The sequence below is a fragment of the Phyllopteryx taeniolatus genome, chromosome 23 (genome assembly GCF_024500385.1).
Source record: "Phyllopteryx taeniolatus isolate TA_2022b chromosome 23, UOR_Ptae_1.2, whole genome shotgun sequence".
Classification (NCBI taxonomy): Eukaryota; Metazoa; Chordata; class Actinopteri; order Syngnathiformes; family Syngnathidae; genus Phyllopteryx; species Phyllopteryx taeniolatus.
In genome coordinates, this window is record NC_084524.1 from 7,690,881 (window position 1) to 7,708,149 (window position 17,269).

Sequence of the window (17,269 nt, forward strand, 5' to 3'; positions counted from 1 at the left end):
TTCTCCGAGGCGGGCTGCGCTATTCCAGCTTGTCACAAAGGCCGGGTTAGCTAAACTGAACTACGATAGGAACAAATGTTCATCCAGTGATTCCATTCAGTTCTTTCACGCAAACGAGTCATTGTTGAACGATACAACACTGAGACGCTCTGAGAGTGGGAGACAAATTCAAACGTGCAGTAACTTGAACACAAACGAGTTACAAATGTACATATTCGATTGAAGCGCGCAAAATAAATGCAGATGGTGTGATGGTTTGCACCCGTCGTTAAACAACATAGAAGAAGATGGCGACGACTTCGGAGAAGACAAATGCGAGCAAAGTAAGACAAAATGCTGAAAGTTTGGGAGCATTTCAGAGCGATTAGAAAGGCGAACACCAGCGACGCAACACGTCTCTCAAGCAAGACGCACACAATGGGGCGGAAGAGCCAAGATGACCGTCGCACAAATCAGTGAGTTTAACATGAATGCAATTTACTGAAGCCCTGCGGAGGGCTAAGGTTTCTATTAATTATGACTACTGTCAAATTTGTGGCCAGTTTATTACAGTGGTGACAAGAATGTAGAATGGAGTATGTGCGCGACTACGACGTGACTTCATTGCCTCACTGAAAATATTTCGGGAAATAGTTTTCTGAACAATGTCAATTTAAGAAATGTTAATTTTCTCAACAAAAAAAAAGAAAAACACATGGTTATTCATTTTTCAATGAAATTGCTTATTTTTTCTTGTGTATTCATAATTGCTCTGAACTAAGCAACATTTTATCTGAATACCCAATTATTTAATAATTTGAGTAAGCTACACGAATGCTAAACTATTTGATAGCGACAGCTCGAATAGTTTCAGAGGTGTATGTGGACATCAATGGGAATGTGCTTATAAATTGTCGTGAAGATCGGCTGGCATTTTTGGACATAAAGCGACGTAACACGTCATATGTGGCATGAAGTGGCGATATCTTCTTGCCTCACGGAAGCAATTCAACGGTCGATGATGCTGCTACTACCACCACTACGACTACTACTACTACAGTAAATTGCTCGAGCAATGTTACTGCACTGCGCAAATGTTTTTGCACGTCAGGTTAACAATCCTCCATCGCCCAGAATAGGGATACACCACTAGACTTATAATACAAATGTTTTTTGCTGTCGAGGCTGCTGCAGCAAGTACAATTACCCAGAATTTGTATTTTTGTTTATTTATTTTTTTTGTCCTGTTAGGTCAAGCAGAATGGAAGATCTGTATCCCTTTTATGCCGGAGCAGTTTTACTGTCACAGCAGAGTTTTTAAGCTTCCGCTGCGGTTTCTTAGTATTATAATTTAAGTTTATTGAGAATCAGAGTCGATCAAGTCGAACAGAACACAGTTTCTAGAGGGGAGCGAGAAACAAAGACAAAAGACAAATCACTAATTGTAAACAGGATGAAAGAAGTAAGTCATTACATTATCGACAACAATGAAACATTAAATATGAGTATTGCATGGGGCTGTAGTGCTACACCCTGTGAGCGAAGGACAGGACAAGATAGAACAGGACAAGGACAGGAGAAGAAGCATGCAGGACAAGGGTCGTGAACCCGGCGGTACAACTGAAGTGTGGTGCCATTAATTATGGAAATTCTAAAAGTCTACAGGACGAGAGTATAAGTGAGGGGATACACAAGCGATTTGCATATTCATTAGTTATTTGTCACAATAAGCGCTTGGCCCCACACCCAGTGAAAGAGTCCTAGTGGTGTTTGCCTGCGGATACATGCCAATCAATTACAGAAGTGTCCTGTAATTGCTGTGCCCGCACCGCGGAGGCTGAGGACCCCCCCAATCAATCGAGGGGGAGGGAGCAGCCGTGTCCAGTCCACCCGAGAGCAGCCCGGTGGACTGTACACGTCCCACACCGAGGGACCCAGGGCGGTCCGCCGGCGCCACCGAGCCACCCTGACAATTGGCCACCCAGTGGGGGCCGCAGGGACCCAATGCCACCCCCACCACCACCAGGTCAGTGAGCCGGGGGGAGGGCTGCCAGGCACTGCTACCTAACTGCCAAGTCCCCCCCAGCCACGACCCACCACCCCCCAGAGATGGGTGTATGTGGAGCATTAAAACGTGGGGCGGGTGTGTGATGCATTTAAAATCCAGGGGGGCAGGCTGGGCGGAGGGGCAGGGCACACGGACTGGGAAACAGCACAGACGTGCTGAAACCCGGTCCGAAACCCTCACCCTCCCGATCCCATACCAGTCCCCCATGAACCGTTTGATATGTATATGTACCCAGATATAAAAAATATATGCAGTGAGTGGTGTGAGTGTGTGCTAAGTGAGTGATTAAGAGGGAAGGCTCTTGCAAGTCAGGCCCATTAGTCCGGACAACCACTGACCAAGAGGGCTACCCCACCCAGACCCGCAGCACCGCCCCCCCACTCCCCCCACACACACACACACACACACACACACATTCCACCAGCACCCACGACCCACGTCCGAGTGTGGAAGGTGGACCCCCCCACCAAACTCGGCAGGGACAAAAACCCCATAGCCCGCAGGGGACCGCCCGATTATGAGGTCGATTATGATTAAGTCGCCAAGTATGCACAATCTTGGGGAAAGTGGAATCCTGCAGTTCAAAATATACGAGTTTTTGTATAACCGAAGACCGAAAGCATTGAATTGGTGTGGTCCAGAATTAATCTATGCAAGAAACCACATTAGTTTCATTGAAGTATCATGTTTTCGTTGACTTGGAAAACTACTCAAGTAACTCGTTTAAAATATCACTAAACCTGAAATTTCTTCTAATGTGATTCTGTCAATAAAACTGCCAATACATTATTGTATGTGAGAATAGCAATTATAGTGCCAAGAGATGGTATTGAATAAAAAGTCACTTGAAATTATTCGAGGGGCTGATTGAAAACAAAATAAAAGCAAATACAAACAAAGCAAACTGTACAATGTGATATAGTTACATAATGACAAAATATGACATTCCATAAAAGCACATGTTGAATAAAGGGTTCACAAGCTAAAAACAGGTGCAGCAATCATGTAGCGTATCGCTCACAAACTTTGTAAACTGCGATGTTGGGATGAATGAAAGAAAAGGAATGAAAAATTATTTTGAACTGCATATTTGTGTATTTACTTCACTGCTTTTGAAATTATGTTTACAAGAGCCCACTGTTACATAAAAAAAAACCTATGCAGAAGCATTTGCAAATGCCAAACAGTGAGTATGCAGGGGTCCACTATTACCTTTATTGATACTTATTGTATGAACTTTATTATTTTACACTTTCCAGATTTTATTGTTGGTGTTGACCTGCCTAATTTTACTTCCAATAAATAAAACTCATCTGGCTTTCACATTAACCTTAAATGTAAATCTAAACCATCATACATTAGTCACATGAGAAAAGATTTACCAAACCATGTGTGTTTGTCTTCTTGTGTCTTGTAGACATCACTGAAGGTCTTCGTACTGAGCGGCAGGAGACAGAGCCCCCTCACATTAAAGAGGAAGTGGTGGATGAAGAGGTCCACCACATCAAAGAGGAAGAGCCCATTTCGATTAAAAAAGAGGAGGAAGAAGCGCACCCCCACATCAAACAGGAAGACGAGGAGAAGGATATCACAAAATTTCCATCGACTGGTGTCCCTTTAAAGAGTGAAGAAGAAAGTCAAAGTGAGGAGAGGAGAGGGGCGGAGCCTCCAAGCAGCAGCTCAAATCAACACATGACAACAGAAGGTGATGGAGACCACTGTGGAGGATTACAAGCAGACGGCCTCTTAGCTCCACTATCGGATAGTCACGACATGACGTCAGACTCTCTTCGCACTGATGATGATGATGATAAACCGTCTGAAAGTGATACGATATGTCACAGTGACAACAAACGATGGAAATGTTCTCAGTGTGGGAAAATATTTGCTCAAAAGAGGATTTTGAAACGACATGTGAGAACACACACTGGAGAGAAACCTTTTTCTTGCTTAGTTTGTGGTAAAAGTTTCTCTGAAAGGGGAAATTTAAAAATGCACACAAGAACCCACACTGGTGAGAAACCTTTTTCCTGCTCAGATTGTGGTAAAAGTTTCTCTGAAAGGGGAAGTTTAAAAAAACACGCAAGAACCCACACTGGTGAGAAACCTTTTTCCTGCTCAGATTGTGGTCAACGATTCTCTGTAAAGGGAGGTTTAAAAAAACACACAAGAACCCACACTGGTGAGAAACCTTTTACCTGCTCAGATTGTGGTCAAAGATTCTCTGTAAAGGGAGGTTTAAAAATACACGCAAGAATCCACACTGGTGAGAAACCTTTTTCCTGCTCAGTTTGTGGTAAAAGATTCACTCAGAAGGGAAATTTAAAAATACACACAAGAACCCACACTGGTGAGAAACCCTTTTGCTGCTCAGATTGTGGTCAACGATTCTCTGAAAAGGGAAGTTTAAAAAAACACACAAGAACCCACACTGGTGAGAAACCTTTTTCCTGCACAGTTTGTGGTCAAAGATTCACTGAGAAGGAACACTTGACAAGACACACAAGAACCCACACTGGTGAGAAACCTTTTTCCTGCTCAGATTGTGGCCAAAGATTCTTTAAGAAGGAACACTTGGAAAGACACACAAGAACACACACTGGTGAGAAACCTTTTTCCTGCTCAGATTGTGGTCAAAGATTTTCTGAAAAGGGAACTTTACATAAACACACAAGGACCCACACTGGAGAGAAACCCTTTTCCTGCTCAGTTTGTGGTAAAAGATTCACTCAGAAGACGGATTTAAAAAAACACACAAGAACCCACACTGGAGAGAAACCTTTTTCCTGCTCAGTTTGTGGTCTAAGATTCTCTGTGAAGGGAACCTTAAAAATACACACAAGAACACACACTGGTGAGAAACCTTTTTCCTGCTCAGATTGTGGTAAAAGATTCTCTGAAAGGGGAAGTTTAAGAAAACACGCAAGAACCCACACTGGTGAGAAACCTTATTCCTGCTCAGATTGTGGTCAACGATTCTCTGTAATGGGAAGTTTAAGAAAACACGCAAGAACCCACATTGGTGAGAAACCTTTTTCCTGCTCATTTTGTGGTAGAAGATTCACTCAGAAGACAGATTTTAAAAAACACACAAGAAGCCACACTGGTGAGAAACCGTTTTCCTGCTCCGTTTGTGGTCAAAGATTCACTCGGAAGGAACACTTGACAAGACACACAAGAACCCACACTGGTGAGAAACCTTTTTCCTCCTCAGATTGTGGTAAAAGATTCTCTAAGTATCAGGTTAAGACAAGTATGCTGGTGAAAACAGCAGTGATCAAGAAGCTTTTAATTCAAATGTAAATGTTTAAAAAAAAGAAGTTATTACAATGTTACTGACTTAGAAAATCTACATTGTTGTATTCTGTGCACCAGCTTTTATTGTGTTGGTCTTCTTCTTGTCCATATATTTCGAAAAGTCTCCCGCGGGAAAATGTTGAGAATTAGCACTGGTGCCAAAATACCTTAAAGGGACTCGTTAATGGTGAGAACATGGGCACTTATTCCATAGTTCTGGACTCATAAATGATGTTTGCAGAAAAAAAGGGCTCCAAAATAGACTCTGTAGAAATTTTTAGAATCGCTTACCTTTTTTGTCCTGTTCGGCTGTTAGGTCAAGCAGAATAGAGGATCTGTATCCCTTTTATGCCGGAACAGTTTTACTGTGTCACGGTGGAGTTTTTAAGCTGGCGCTGTGGTTTCTTAGTATTATAATTGATGTTTATTGAGAATCAGAATCCATCAGTCGAACAGATCAAAGTTTCTAAATGTGAGAGAGAAACGAACACAAAGGACAAAGCACTAATTGTAAACAGGATGAGAAAAGTAAACATAGCTACAACAATGAAACATTAGATATGAGTGTTGCATGGGGCTATAGTGCTACACCCTGTGAGGGAAGGACAGAACAAGCTAGAACAGGAGAAGAAGCATGCAGGACAAGGGTCGTGAACCCGGCTGTACAACTGAAGTGTGGTGGGATTGACTATGTAAATTATAAAAGTGTATAGGACGAGAGTTAGAGTGAGGAGATACCCAAGAAATGTGCATATTCATGAGTGATTTGTTGCAATAAGTGAGTGGCCCCACACCCAGTCCTAGGGGTGTGTGCCTGAGGACACATACAAATTAATTGACACCATTTCGCATGCACCAAGACTGACAAAAGTGTCCTGTAATTGCTGTGCCCGCACTGCGGATGCTGAGGACCCCACCCAATCAATCGAGGGGCGGCTTCGGGCCCAGGGGACACGTCCCACACCAAGGGACCCAGGGCTGTCCGCCAGCCCCACCGAGGCGCCCCGACAACTGGCCACCTGGTGGAGGCCGCAGGGACCCAATGCCACCCCCCACTCCCCTCCACCCCCAAGAGAGCCAGGCGCCTCTTACATTTCCTCATTGAACTTGGGTTTTCCATGGTGTAATTTGCCCCCATATTTAAAGTCTGGATGTGGTCCGTTTGTGGTCAAAGATTCACTCGGAAGGAACACTTGACAAGACACACAAGAACCCACACTGGTGAGAAACCTTTTTCCTCCTCAGATTGTGGTAAAAGATTCTCTAAGTATCAGGTTAAGACAAGTATGCTGGTGAAAACAGCAGTGATCAAGAAGCTTTTAATTCAAATGTAAATGTTTAAAAAAAAAAAAAAAAAGAAGTTATTACAATGTTACTGACTTAGAAAATCTACATTGTTGTATTCTGTGCACCAGCTTTTATTGTGTTGGTCTTCTTCTTGTCCATATATTTCGAAAAGTCTCCCGCGGGAAAATGTTGAGAATTAGCACTGGTGCCAAAATACCTTAAAGGGACTCATTAATGGTGAGAACATGGGCACTTATTCCATAGTTCTGGACTCATAAATGATGTTTGCAGAAAAAAAGGCCTCCAAAATAGACTCTGTAGAAATTTTTAGAATCGCTTACCTTTTTTGTCCTGTTCGGCTGTTAGGTCAAGCAGAATAGAGGATCTGTATTCCTTTTATGCCGGAACAGTTTTACTGTGTCACGGTGGAGTTTTTAAGCTGGCGCTGTGGTTTCTTAGTATTATAATTGATGTTTATTGAGAATCAGAATCCATCAGTCGAACAGATCAAAGTTTCTAAATGTGAGAGAGAAACGAACACAAAGGACAAAGCACTAATTGTAAACAGGATGAGAAAGGTAAACATAGCTACAACAATGAAACATTAGATATGAGTGTTGCATGGGGCTGTAGTGCTACACCCTGTGAGGGAAGGACAGAACAAGCTAGAACAGGAGAAGAAGCATGCAGGACAAGGGTCGTGAACCCGGCTGTACAACTGAAGTGTGGTGGGATTGACTATGTAAATTATAAAAGTGTATAGGACGAGAGTTAGAGTGAGGAGATACCCAAGAAATGTGCATATTCATGAGTGATTTGTTGCAATAAGTGAGTGGCCCCACACCCAGTCCTAGGGGTGTGTGCCTGAGGACACATACAAATTAATTGACACCATTTCGCATGCACCAAGACTGACAAAAGTGTCCTGTAATTGCTGTGCCCGCACTGCGGATGCTGAGGACCCCACCCAATCAATCGAGGGGCGGCTTCGGGCCCAGGGGACACGTCCCACACCAAGGGACCCAGGGCTGTCCGCCGGCCCCACCGAGGTGCCCCGACAACTGGCCACCCGGTGGAGGCCGCAGGGACCCAATGCCACCCCCCACTCCCCTCCACCCCCAAGAGAGCCAGGCGCCTCTTACATTTCCTCATTGAACTTGGGTTTTCCATGGTGTAATTTGCCCCCATATTTAAAGTCTGGATGTGGTCCGTTTGTGGTCAAAGATTCACTCGGAAGGAACACTTGACAAGACACACAAGAACCCACACTGGTGAGAAACCTTTTTCCTCCTCAGATTGTGGTAAAAGATTCTCTAAGTATCAGGTTAAGACAAGTATGCTGGTGAAAACAGCAGTGATCAAGAAGCTTTTAATTCAAATGTAAATGTTTAAAAAAAAAAAAAAAAAGAAGTTATTACAATGTTACTGACTTAGAAAATCTACATTGTTGTATTCTGTGCACCAGCTTTTATTGTGTTGGTCTTCTTCTTGTCCATATATTTCGAAAAGTCTCCCGCGGGAAAATGTTGAGAATTAGCACTGGTGCCAAAATACCTTAAAGGGACTCATTAATGGTGAGAACATGGGCACTTATTCCATAGTTCTGGACTCATAAATGATGTTTGCAGAAAAAAAGGCCTCCAAAATAGACTCTGTAGAAATTTTTAGAATCGCTTACCTTTTTTGTCCTGTTCGGCTGTTAGGTCAAGCAGAATAGAGGATCTGTATTCCTTTTATGCCGGAACAGTTTTACTGTGTCACGGTGGAGTTTTTAAGCTGGCGCTGTGGTTTCTTAGTATTATAATTGATGTTTATTGAGAATCAGAATCCATCAGTCGAACAGATCAAAGTTTCTAAATGTGAGAGAGAAACGAACACAAAGGACAAAGCACTAATTGTAAACAGGATGAGAAAGGTAAACATAGCTACAACAATGAAACATTAGATATGAGTGTTGCATGGGGCTGTAGTGCTACACCCTGTGAGGGAAGGACAGAACAAGCTAGAACAGGAGAAGAAGCATGCAGGACAAGGGTCGTGAACCCGGCTGTACAACTGAAGTGTGGTGGGATTGACTATGTAAATTATAAAAGTGTATAGGACGAGAGTTAGAGTGAGGAGATACCCAAGAAATGTGCATATTCATGAGTGATTTGTTGCAATAAGTGAGTGGCCCCACACCCAGTCCTAGGGGTGTGTGCCTGAGGACACATACAAATTAATTGACACCATTTCGCATGCACCAAGACTGACAAAAGTGTCCTGTAATTGCTGTGCCCGCACTGCGGATGCTGAGGACCCCACCCAATCAATCGAGGGGCGGCTTCGGGCCCAGGGGACACGTCCCACACCAAGGGACCCAGGGCTGTCCGCCGGCCCCACCGAGGTGCCCCGACAACTGGCCACCCGGTGGAGGCCGCAGGGACCCAATGCCACCCCCCACTCCCCTCCACCCCCAAGAGAGCCAGGCGCCTCTTACATTTCCTCATTGAACTTGGGTTTTCCATGGTGTAATTTGCCCCCATATTTAAAGTCTGGATGTATTTTTTGGGACATTGAGTGAAATTTGTGACAATGAAATATGTTGGAGGGCTTATTGTTTGAAAAATCGACCATTGAAATGCCCCCTTGAGGAAAGATGACAGCCACGTCATCCCACATGAAGTAATTCTTGCACATTAATTTCCTTATACGTCAGCCCAATTTTGAATTGATTGGACCACAAATGTATAGTAAATGTGTGTATACGTGTTTATATATATCACAAAGGTGTTTCTGTAGGCGGCATTTTTTGACAGACATGGACTTTGGCTGGCTGTCATAATGTCAGTTGACCCATGATGAGGGTCTCCCGGCCAAACGCTCGTCGCTTTAATGTTCCGAAACTGCAGTTGATCTGATTTGATCTCATCTGATCCATAAAATCAAAAAAATTGGACTGATTGCTGTAATATTTTCGGAGACACCGTGACACTACTCTGGTGCATATTTATGAGCTCAGATCAGCTGACTAGGAATAAGACAAATATTATTTTTACTACTGAAAGTTTTGCACGTGATACACTTGTTCAAATTAACCTTAAATATAAATCTAAACCATAATACACAACATTAAAGTCACATGATAAAAGATTTACCAAACCATGTGTGTTTGTCTTCTTGTGTCTTGCAGACATCACTGAAGATCTTCATACTGAGCGGCAGGAGCCAGAGCCCCCTCACATTAAAGAGGAAGTGCAGGACAAAGCGGTCCACCACATCAAAGAGGAAGAGGAGGAAGAAGTGTGTCCCTACATCGAAGAGCAAGACAAGGAGGAGGATATAACTAAGTATCCATCGACTGATGTCCCTTTGAAGAGTGAAGATGAAGGTCAAAGTGAGGAGAGCAGAAGGGCGGAGCCTCCAAGCAGCAGGTCAAGTCAGCACATGTCAACAGAAGGTGATGGAGCCCACTGTGAAGGATCACAAGCAGACGGCCTCTTAGCTCCACTATCAGATAGTTGAGACATGACGTCGCAATCTACTCAAACTGATGATGATGATGGACAGTCTGAAGTTGATATGACATTTCAGACTGACAAGAAACAATGGAAATGTTCTCAGTGTGGGAAAACATTTGCTTATAAGAGCATTTTGAAAGAACATGTGAGAACACACACTGGTGAGAAACCTTTTTCCTGCTCACATTGTAGTCAAAGATTCTCTGAAAAGGAAAACTTGAAAAAACATACAAGAACCCACACCGGTGAGAAACCCTTTTCCTGGATAGTTTGTGGTCAAACATTCTCTTATAAGTATCAGGCTAAGACACACAAGTGTGCTGGTGAGAGTAGCAGTGATCAAAAGCTTTTAATGCAAATTTAAATGTTTAAAACAGTTATTACTATGTTACAGACTGACAAAAAAATACATTCTTGTGTTCTGTGTAGCAGCTTTTGTTGTATCATCTTCATGTCCATATGTTTTCTCAAAGCCTCCCGCTGGTAAGTGTTGAGAATTAGCACTGTTTACCTTAGTTTGTATCACTTTAATGATGACATCCTATTAAATTTGCCATTTTTGCTGTATTTTTTAATTTCTTGAAAAGTTGTCATTTTGAAGGTGAGGGGATTCTACCCGACAGCTATGATGTATAAAATATGACTAATTACTGCCACTTTATAGTGTAGTACATTCGTTTTCCCACACCAGCTGTTCTAAGCAAAGCAAATAAAACACTTTTCATACACAAGGTAACTCAATGTGCTTTACATGATTAAAAACAAAGAAAAAAAAACAGCTTATAAACATTTAAAACAAAGAGAAACAAAATTAAAATACAATTAAAACAGCACACAGTGCAAGAAATATTATTTAAAAGTGGAAATGCTCTAAAAAGCATGGGGGAAAAAAAAGAAGAGTTTTTAACCTGGACTTAAAAACATGCACACTGGGGGCTGACGTCACTTCTGTTGGCAACTGACTGGATTTTCGCGACCATAAGGCGCACCGTACTAAAAGGCGCAGTCTCAGTTACGGGGTCTATTTCTGTATTTAACACGTACATAAGGCGCACCGTATTATTGGGCGCAGGTATGGTAAAGAAAATTTAAGACTTTTAAGTGCGCCTTATGGTCGTGAAAATACAGTATTTCATTGGTGTGCAGCATAATAGCTAAATGCTGCTTCACAATGTTCGCTTTGGACTCTGTTCTCCACTATTTGACCTGAGTCTGTCGATCTCAGACCCCTACTTAGTTTATTCAGGACGTAAACCGTTTAGTGATTTATAGACCAGAAGCCATCCATCCATCCATCCATTTTCTACCGCTTATCCGAGGTTGAGGCGCGGGGGCAGTAGCTTCAGCAGGGACGATCAGACATCCCTCTCCCCAGCCACTTCATCCAGCTCTTTCGGGGGGATCCCGAGGCGTTCCCAGGCCCAGCCGAAGGATGTGGTCTCTCCAGCGTATCCTGGGTCGTCCCCGGGGTCTCCTCCCAGTGGGACGTGCCCGGAACACCTCACCGGGGAGGCATCCGGGAGGCATCCGAATCAGATGCCCCAGCCACCTCATCTGGCTCCTCTCGATGTGGAGGAGCAGCGGCTCTACTTTGAGCTCCTCCCGGATGACTGAGCTTCACACCCTATCTCTAAGGGAGAGCCCGGACACCCTGTGGAGGAAACTCATTTCGGGTGCTTGTTTCCGGGATCTTGTTCTTTCGGTCGACCCACAGCTCGTGACCATAGGTGAGGGTAGGAACGTAGATCGACCAGTAAATCGAGAGCTTCGCCTTTCGGCTTAGCTCCTTCTTTACCACACCGGATCGATACAAAGTCCGCATCAGTGCAGACGCTGCACCGATCCGCCTGTCGATATCCCGTTCCATTCTTCCCTCACTCGTGAACAAGACCCCAAGATACTTGAACTCCTCCACTTGGGGCAGGATCTCATCCACGACCTGAAGAAGCCACGCCACCCTTTTCCGACTGAGGACCGTGGTCTCAGATTTGGAGGTGGTGATTCTCATCCCAGCCACTTCGAACTCAGCTGCGAACTGCTCCAGTGAGAGTTGGAGGTCACGGCTTGATGAAGCCAATAGAAACACATCATCTGCCAAAATCAGAGATGCAATACTGAGGCCACCAAACCGGACCCCCTCTACGCCTTGGCTGCACCTAGAAATTCTGTGCATAAATGTTATGAACAGAATCGGTGACAAAGGGCAGCCTTGGCGGTGTCCAAGCCTCACTGGACACGAGTCCGACTTACTGTCGGATATGCGACCCTCCTCTCCAGCACCCCTGAATAGACCTTACCAGGGAGACTGAGGAGTGTGATTCCCCCTGTAGTTGGAACACATCCTCTGGTCCCCCTTCATAAAAAAGGGGACCACCACCCCAGTCTGCCAATCCAGAGGCACTGTCCCCGATGTCCACGTGATGTTTCAACCAGGACAGCCCCACAACATCCATAGCCTTTAGGAACTCCGGGTGAATCTCATCCACCCCCGGGGCCTCAAACCCAGAGATAGGAGAGCCTGTCTCGGAGAACCTTTGATCACTGCCTTTGATACATCGGTTGTAGGGCTGTGGACTGGATATCGTGAGGCTAGGAATCGGTTGCCTGAAGGTTTATGGTTTTCATCTCGTAAAACAAGCATGAGAGATATCGCGCTGTGTTCCGCAGAGAACGTTATGCCTACAACAAAACACACCAGTGGTGGATACGAGCGACACTCCTAGTTTAACTATATTTTTCCGTCGCTACACTGTTTCGTGGTCAACAGTGGCGGAGCTAGACTTTTATCCTTGGGGTAACCAAGGCTATTTCGGGGGGGGGTCCACAAACCTATGACTGAATTTGTTTCTCGGCCAATGAATTGCAATCTTATTCTCTAAATGTTGCACTGTACTTCCATACCTCCACAGGAATGTCATCAGGACCAACTGCCTTTCCATTTTTCATTCTCTTGAATACCTTTCTACCTCCGCTCTTGTAGGTCACCCTAGGTTCCTGCCTCTTCTGAAAAAAGTGTTCACTACAGCCATTTCCATCCTTTTTGCAAAGTCTACCACCATCTGTCCCTCCAAGTTCCTTTCCTGGATGCCGTACTTACCCATTACTTCTTCATCACCCCTATTTCCTTCACCAACATATCCATTACAATCTGCACCAATCACGACTCTCTCTGTCTGGGATGCTCAGAACGACTTCGTCTAGCTCCTTCCAGAATTTCTCTTTCACCTCAAGGTCACATCCTACCTGTGGAGCATAGCCACGAATCACATGATACATAACAGCCTCAATTTCAAGTTTCAACCTCATCAGTCGATCTGATATGCTTTTCACCTCACCGACATTCTCAGCTAACTCTTTCTTTAAAATAACCCCTACTCAATTTCCCTTCACATGGTAAAATAATTTAAGCACCACAGTAGCTGAATTTCAGACTTTCCTAACCCTGACCACAACTGATCCAGTACGGAATTCTTTGGATGAACACTCACATTTGTTTGGCAAACCCTCTGCATTTATCCGGGCTTGGGACCAGCCTACAGTTTGCACTGGCTTGTGCCCCCCATGGGGTTGCATGAAGAGAGGATCAAACCCAGGTCAATGCAAATAACAGTCAATGTTGAGCAACACATGACCAAATAGGTTTAAGAATCAATGTTCCCTGACCGGGAATCGAACCCGGGCCACGGCGGTGAGAGCACTGAATCCTAACCACTAGACCACCAGGGACTTCTGGTATTGTCAACAATTGTGCAAAGATTGACATATCTTTTCTTTGGATTGCTTCTTGTCTCTGTGACCTGACTTTGGGAATTACACTTTCAGCAATGAAGGAATACTTACATATTATTTGATATGTGAACAAATGAGCGGGTTTATTTTGATATGAGAAAATGTAAACCCTCAAAGTGGGTGTGTGTAGGTGTGTAATTTATGGCATTTTCTTACATAGATTGTCTTTGTGTTCTAAGAACATAACTCTTGCTGTGATTATTATTGTTTTGTTGTGATTAGCAGCAGCATCAGTGGTTGAGTCTCACAAGCAGAGGGGTTCTTGAGGGACTGGGTGACCCCGTGGTGGCAGTGAAGAGGTGGTGCTGGTCTTGGAGAACAAGGAGAAGGAAGAGAATGGAACAGGAAGCAGCAATAACCCGACCGGTAGAGATGCCGTGTGTAAGGCTGGATCGCATACAAACCAATCGGGTGTCGGAAGCTGCCAAATTATAAAACTTCACTTCCAGAACAATTTGTCCCAATTTGTTTGAATTTCTACATTTTAAAAATGTTGTCAAGAACATTACGAGGGTCAGTTATTGAAGTCGATTATGTAATGGGATAAAAATGATTCTGCATAATGTTAAATTGCAAACATAATCATGATTCTGTCTAATTGTGAATCAATGATGGCTTCAATGATTATTTTATAAAATAAAAAATATGATAAAGTGGAGAGTGACATGAGTGTCGCATTTCATCACCACACAAGATGTGAGCATAAAAGCGGTTGAAATGGTAACCTGTATTAAATGTTAATTAATATTCTTATCAATACAGTAAAATGTTGAGATGATTCACTTGATCGACAGTTTAATACCTATCATGCCCTTCACATGAATTCACTGTCGTCCTGGCTCAGCATCCTGGTTTTCCTCAGCCTTGCTGCAGACAACAGTTTTAGACTTTTGTGCCAGGTTCCACCAAACCGAGCTGTGATCGTATAGTGGTTAGTACTCTGCATTGTGGCCGCAGCAACCCTGGTTCGAATCCGGGTCATGGCAGGAATGAATCCCTGCAATTTCTTTTTTTAGTGCTGCCGTTTGAAGTTTACGTGGAAGAGTGAAAGTCCTCCACAGGGGCTTGCAGAGGGCCCAAAACTTTGTGGGGCTAGTGGCGCAATGGATAACGCGTCTGACTACGGATCAGAAGATTCTAGGTTCAACTCCTGGCTAGCTCGTGTGCAATTTTGCATGTGGTATTAAACCTAATACAAAATGCTGTATTTGTTACGTTCACCTTAAATGTCTGCGTTACGCGAGCTCATGCAACACTGTCAACGCGGTCAGGTCTTTCCATGACACTATCCAACATAATGGAAACCCCTAATGTTAATAAATAAATAAAACATCCTACATCATATTATTTGTTGTGTTATAAATAACATAATAATACATAACACATAATAATATATTGTGATCGTCGTATGAAATTGTGTGCAAGAAGGACAGCAGAGTACGAGGAGGAACTTTGTGAACCAAACGAGGAGAAGCAGAATTTTTGTGTCTTGTAGGCTGGTTGAGTAAACATTTGTTCATGCCAATTGAAATCAGTCTTCAGTCTGAAAATGTGATTGCAATGGTGGGAAGTAACCGAGTACAGTAAACCCCCGCTATATCGCGGTTCACTTATCGCGGTCCGGCTCTATTTTTCAATGTCGCCCTTCACAATTTGGAGTACGACAGGCCTGTCGGGGGGCTGTGGGTAATAACGGGGCAGTTCAAACGAACCGTGTGGGCAGAACAGCCGGACGTTTGCGATGGTGGGGCAGCACCATCTAAATTGAGTTTTCATTAAATTGCAAATAAACACAAGGTGAGGTATAGGTGTCCTCCATTTAGCAAGAGAAGATCATTTCAATGAAGAGAGAATTTGGGAAATGAAGACAATACTTGAGGTGAAGAAAAGATCACGTCAGGCTCAATCAGGTTGTTTTTTGTCCCAGTTTTGCCCTGTCCCTGACCGAGGACCTCAAACGCCAGACTGGATTATGTTTTCAAAGATTATCCTATGAGATTATGTCAAGAGGAAACAGTAGAACGTACACTGTTTTAATTGTACTTTATTTTTTTCCTCTTTGTTTTAAATGTTTATAAGATTTTTTTTCTTTGTTTTGAAATACTTATCATCATGTAAAGCACATTTAGTTACCTTGTGTGTGAAATGCACTATATAAATACATTTGCTTTGCTTTAAATCTGAGATGTGTTAAGTGGATTTGTTCAGACTATAGGGACCGACATCGCCATTCTACAGATTTGTTTCCAGACCCGTGGTGGAACAGAATCCTTCTGTATGTTGTTGTGCATTTCAGATTATTGGAGCACACCACAGACAACATGACAGAAATTGTTAAATGGCTGATTTTTTATGTTCATGCGTGGGGTCTGTAGCAGATGAAAACTCTTTTAAGATTGGTAAAATCCTTATGTGTGTCCAGGCCTTAGGAAGTAGAATTGTCGATCGAGGTGTGTGTTGGAGGAAATTTAGGTGTGGAAGTTTATCTGTGCCATCAGATTCTCAATTTGAATTACAATTTTTTTTTTAAACTCAATTTGAATTTTACTTTTAAAATCAAAATATCCAATCCAAACATTTCAGCTTCAAATATTCAGCTGCTCCATTTCAGAAGCAAATTAAACTCGCTGGCAGAAAAGGCTGTTAAAATGGCAAAAAATATAATAATAGTAATAATAATAATAATAATAATAATAAATGCTATTAAATTCTGCACACACGTGCAAACATAAAGTAACGTAAACAACAATTTTCTACCCACAAATGAGGTCTTTAATCAGACCTTCTTTATTTTAAATTCTACGTTACCATCATGACGCAATTCCCCAAAACCTACGGATAAACTTCTCTTGAGAATGAATGGGCCTTCAACAATTCCCACATTTAACACTGTCACATCATTCATTTCCCATTCCAACTTCAAATACCATACTAACTGTTAGCATTTGAGCTAATCTCCTGACTTATTTTTGTATACTATTTTTATTATATAGTATCATGATTCATGGTTTCTGATTCAATTCAAGGATGATATTGGAGTATTTGGAAAACGATTCAGTACATTTTTAGTAAAAAATTCAACCAGTGTGACTGCGAAATAAATTCCTGCAAACTGGATCGTCCTGGTGAAATTTCCCAAATTTTTTGTAAAGGTATCAGATAAAAATAACTATGGATATTATGAACAAACCAAAAAACATTATGGCAAATAATCATGACAAATGCTTTTCCACTTTATTTGAACAAAGTGCACATGACATGGTTTCAGGTTTGATGAATAGTCAATAGCGACTTCTGATTTTCACGGTTGGTAATCGTATGATGTTGGACTGGACCCAAAAGGAGACGG

At 42.9% G+C, this 17,269-nt stretch overlaps 5 protein-coding genes and 2 non-coding genes across 17 annotated transcripts in view; 5 read left to right on the forward strand and 2 right to left on the reverse strand.

Annotated features, from left to right (window-relative positions):
* The window catches only part of LOC133472535 (gastrula zinc finger protein XlCGF57.1-like), a 34,171-nt gene extending 23,473 nt beyond the window's left edge, over window positions 1-10,698 (forward strand). For 3 of the 6 annotated variants that reach the window (XM_061763491.1, XM_061763490.1, XM_061763489.1), the window contains 2 exons: window positions 3,465-5,237; window positions 9,804-10,698. In XM_061763491.1, coding sequence (XP_061619475.1) covers window positions 3,740-5,237; window positions 9,804-10,135 — 1,830 coding nt within the window. In that variant the 5' untranslated portion in view covers window positions 3,465-3,739 and the 3' untranslated portion in view covers window positions 10,136-10,698. Of the gene's footprint in view, window positions 1-3,464; window positions 5,238-7,816; window positions 7,903-9,803 lie in introns of those variants that run through there. The other 3 variants (XM_061763492.1, XM_061763494.1, XM_061763493.1) reach the window with 3 other exon arrangements.
* LOC133472547 (gastrula zinc finger protein XlCGF57.1-like) overlaps window positions 1-17,269 on the forward strand; it is a 220,531-nt gene that overhangs the window by 169,686 nt on the left and 33,576 nt on the right. The gene's annotated exons all lie outside the window — the stretch shown is intronic.
* LOC133472553 (gastrula zinc finger protein XlCGF57.1-like) overlaps window positions 1-17,269 on the forward strand; it is a 208,635-nt gene that overhangs the window by 157,790 nt on the left and 33,576 nt on the right. The window lies entirely within an intron of this gene.
* The window catches only part of LOC133472544 (gastrula zinc finger protein XlCGF57.1-like), a 221,723-nt gene that overhangs the window by 78,459 nt on the left and 125,995 nt on the right, over window positions 1-17,269 (reverse strand). The gene's annotated exons all lie outside the window — the stretch shown is intronic.
* LOC133472573 (oocyte zinc finger protein XlCOF6.1-like) overlaps window positions 1-17,269 on the forward strand; it is a 287,199-nt gene that overhangs the window by 67,319 nt on the left and 202,611 nt on the right. The gene's annotated exons all lie outside the window — the stretch shown is intronic.
* trnae-cuc (transfer RNA glutamic acid (anticodon CUC)) lies at window positions 13,786-13,857 on the reverse strand. Its single transcript has one exon. It is a non-coding gene; the product is annotated as a tRNA-Glu (tRNA).
* trnar-acg (transfer RNA arginine (anticodon ACG)) lies at window positions 15,010-15,082 on the forward strand. The gene has a single exon. It is a non-coding gene; the product is annotated as a tRNA-Arg (tRNA).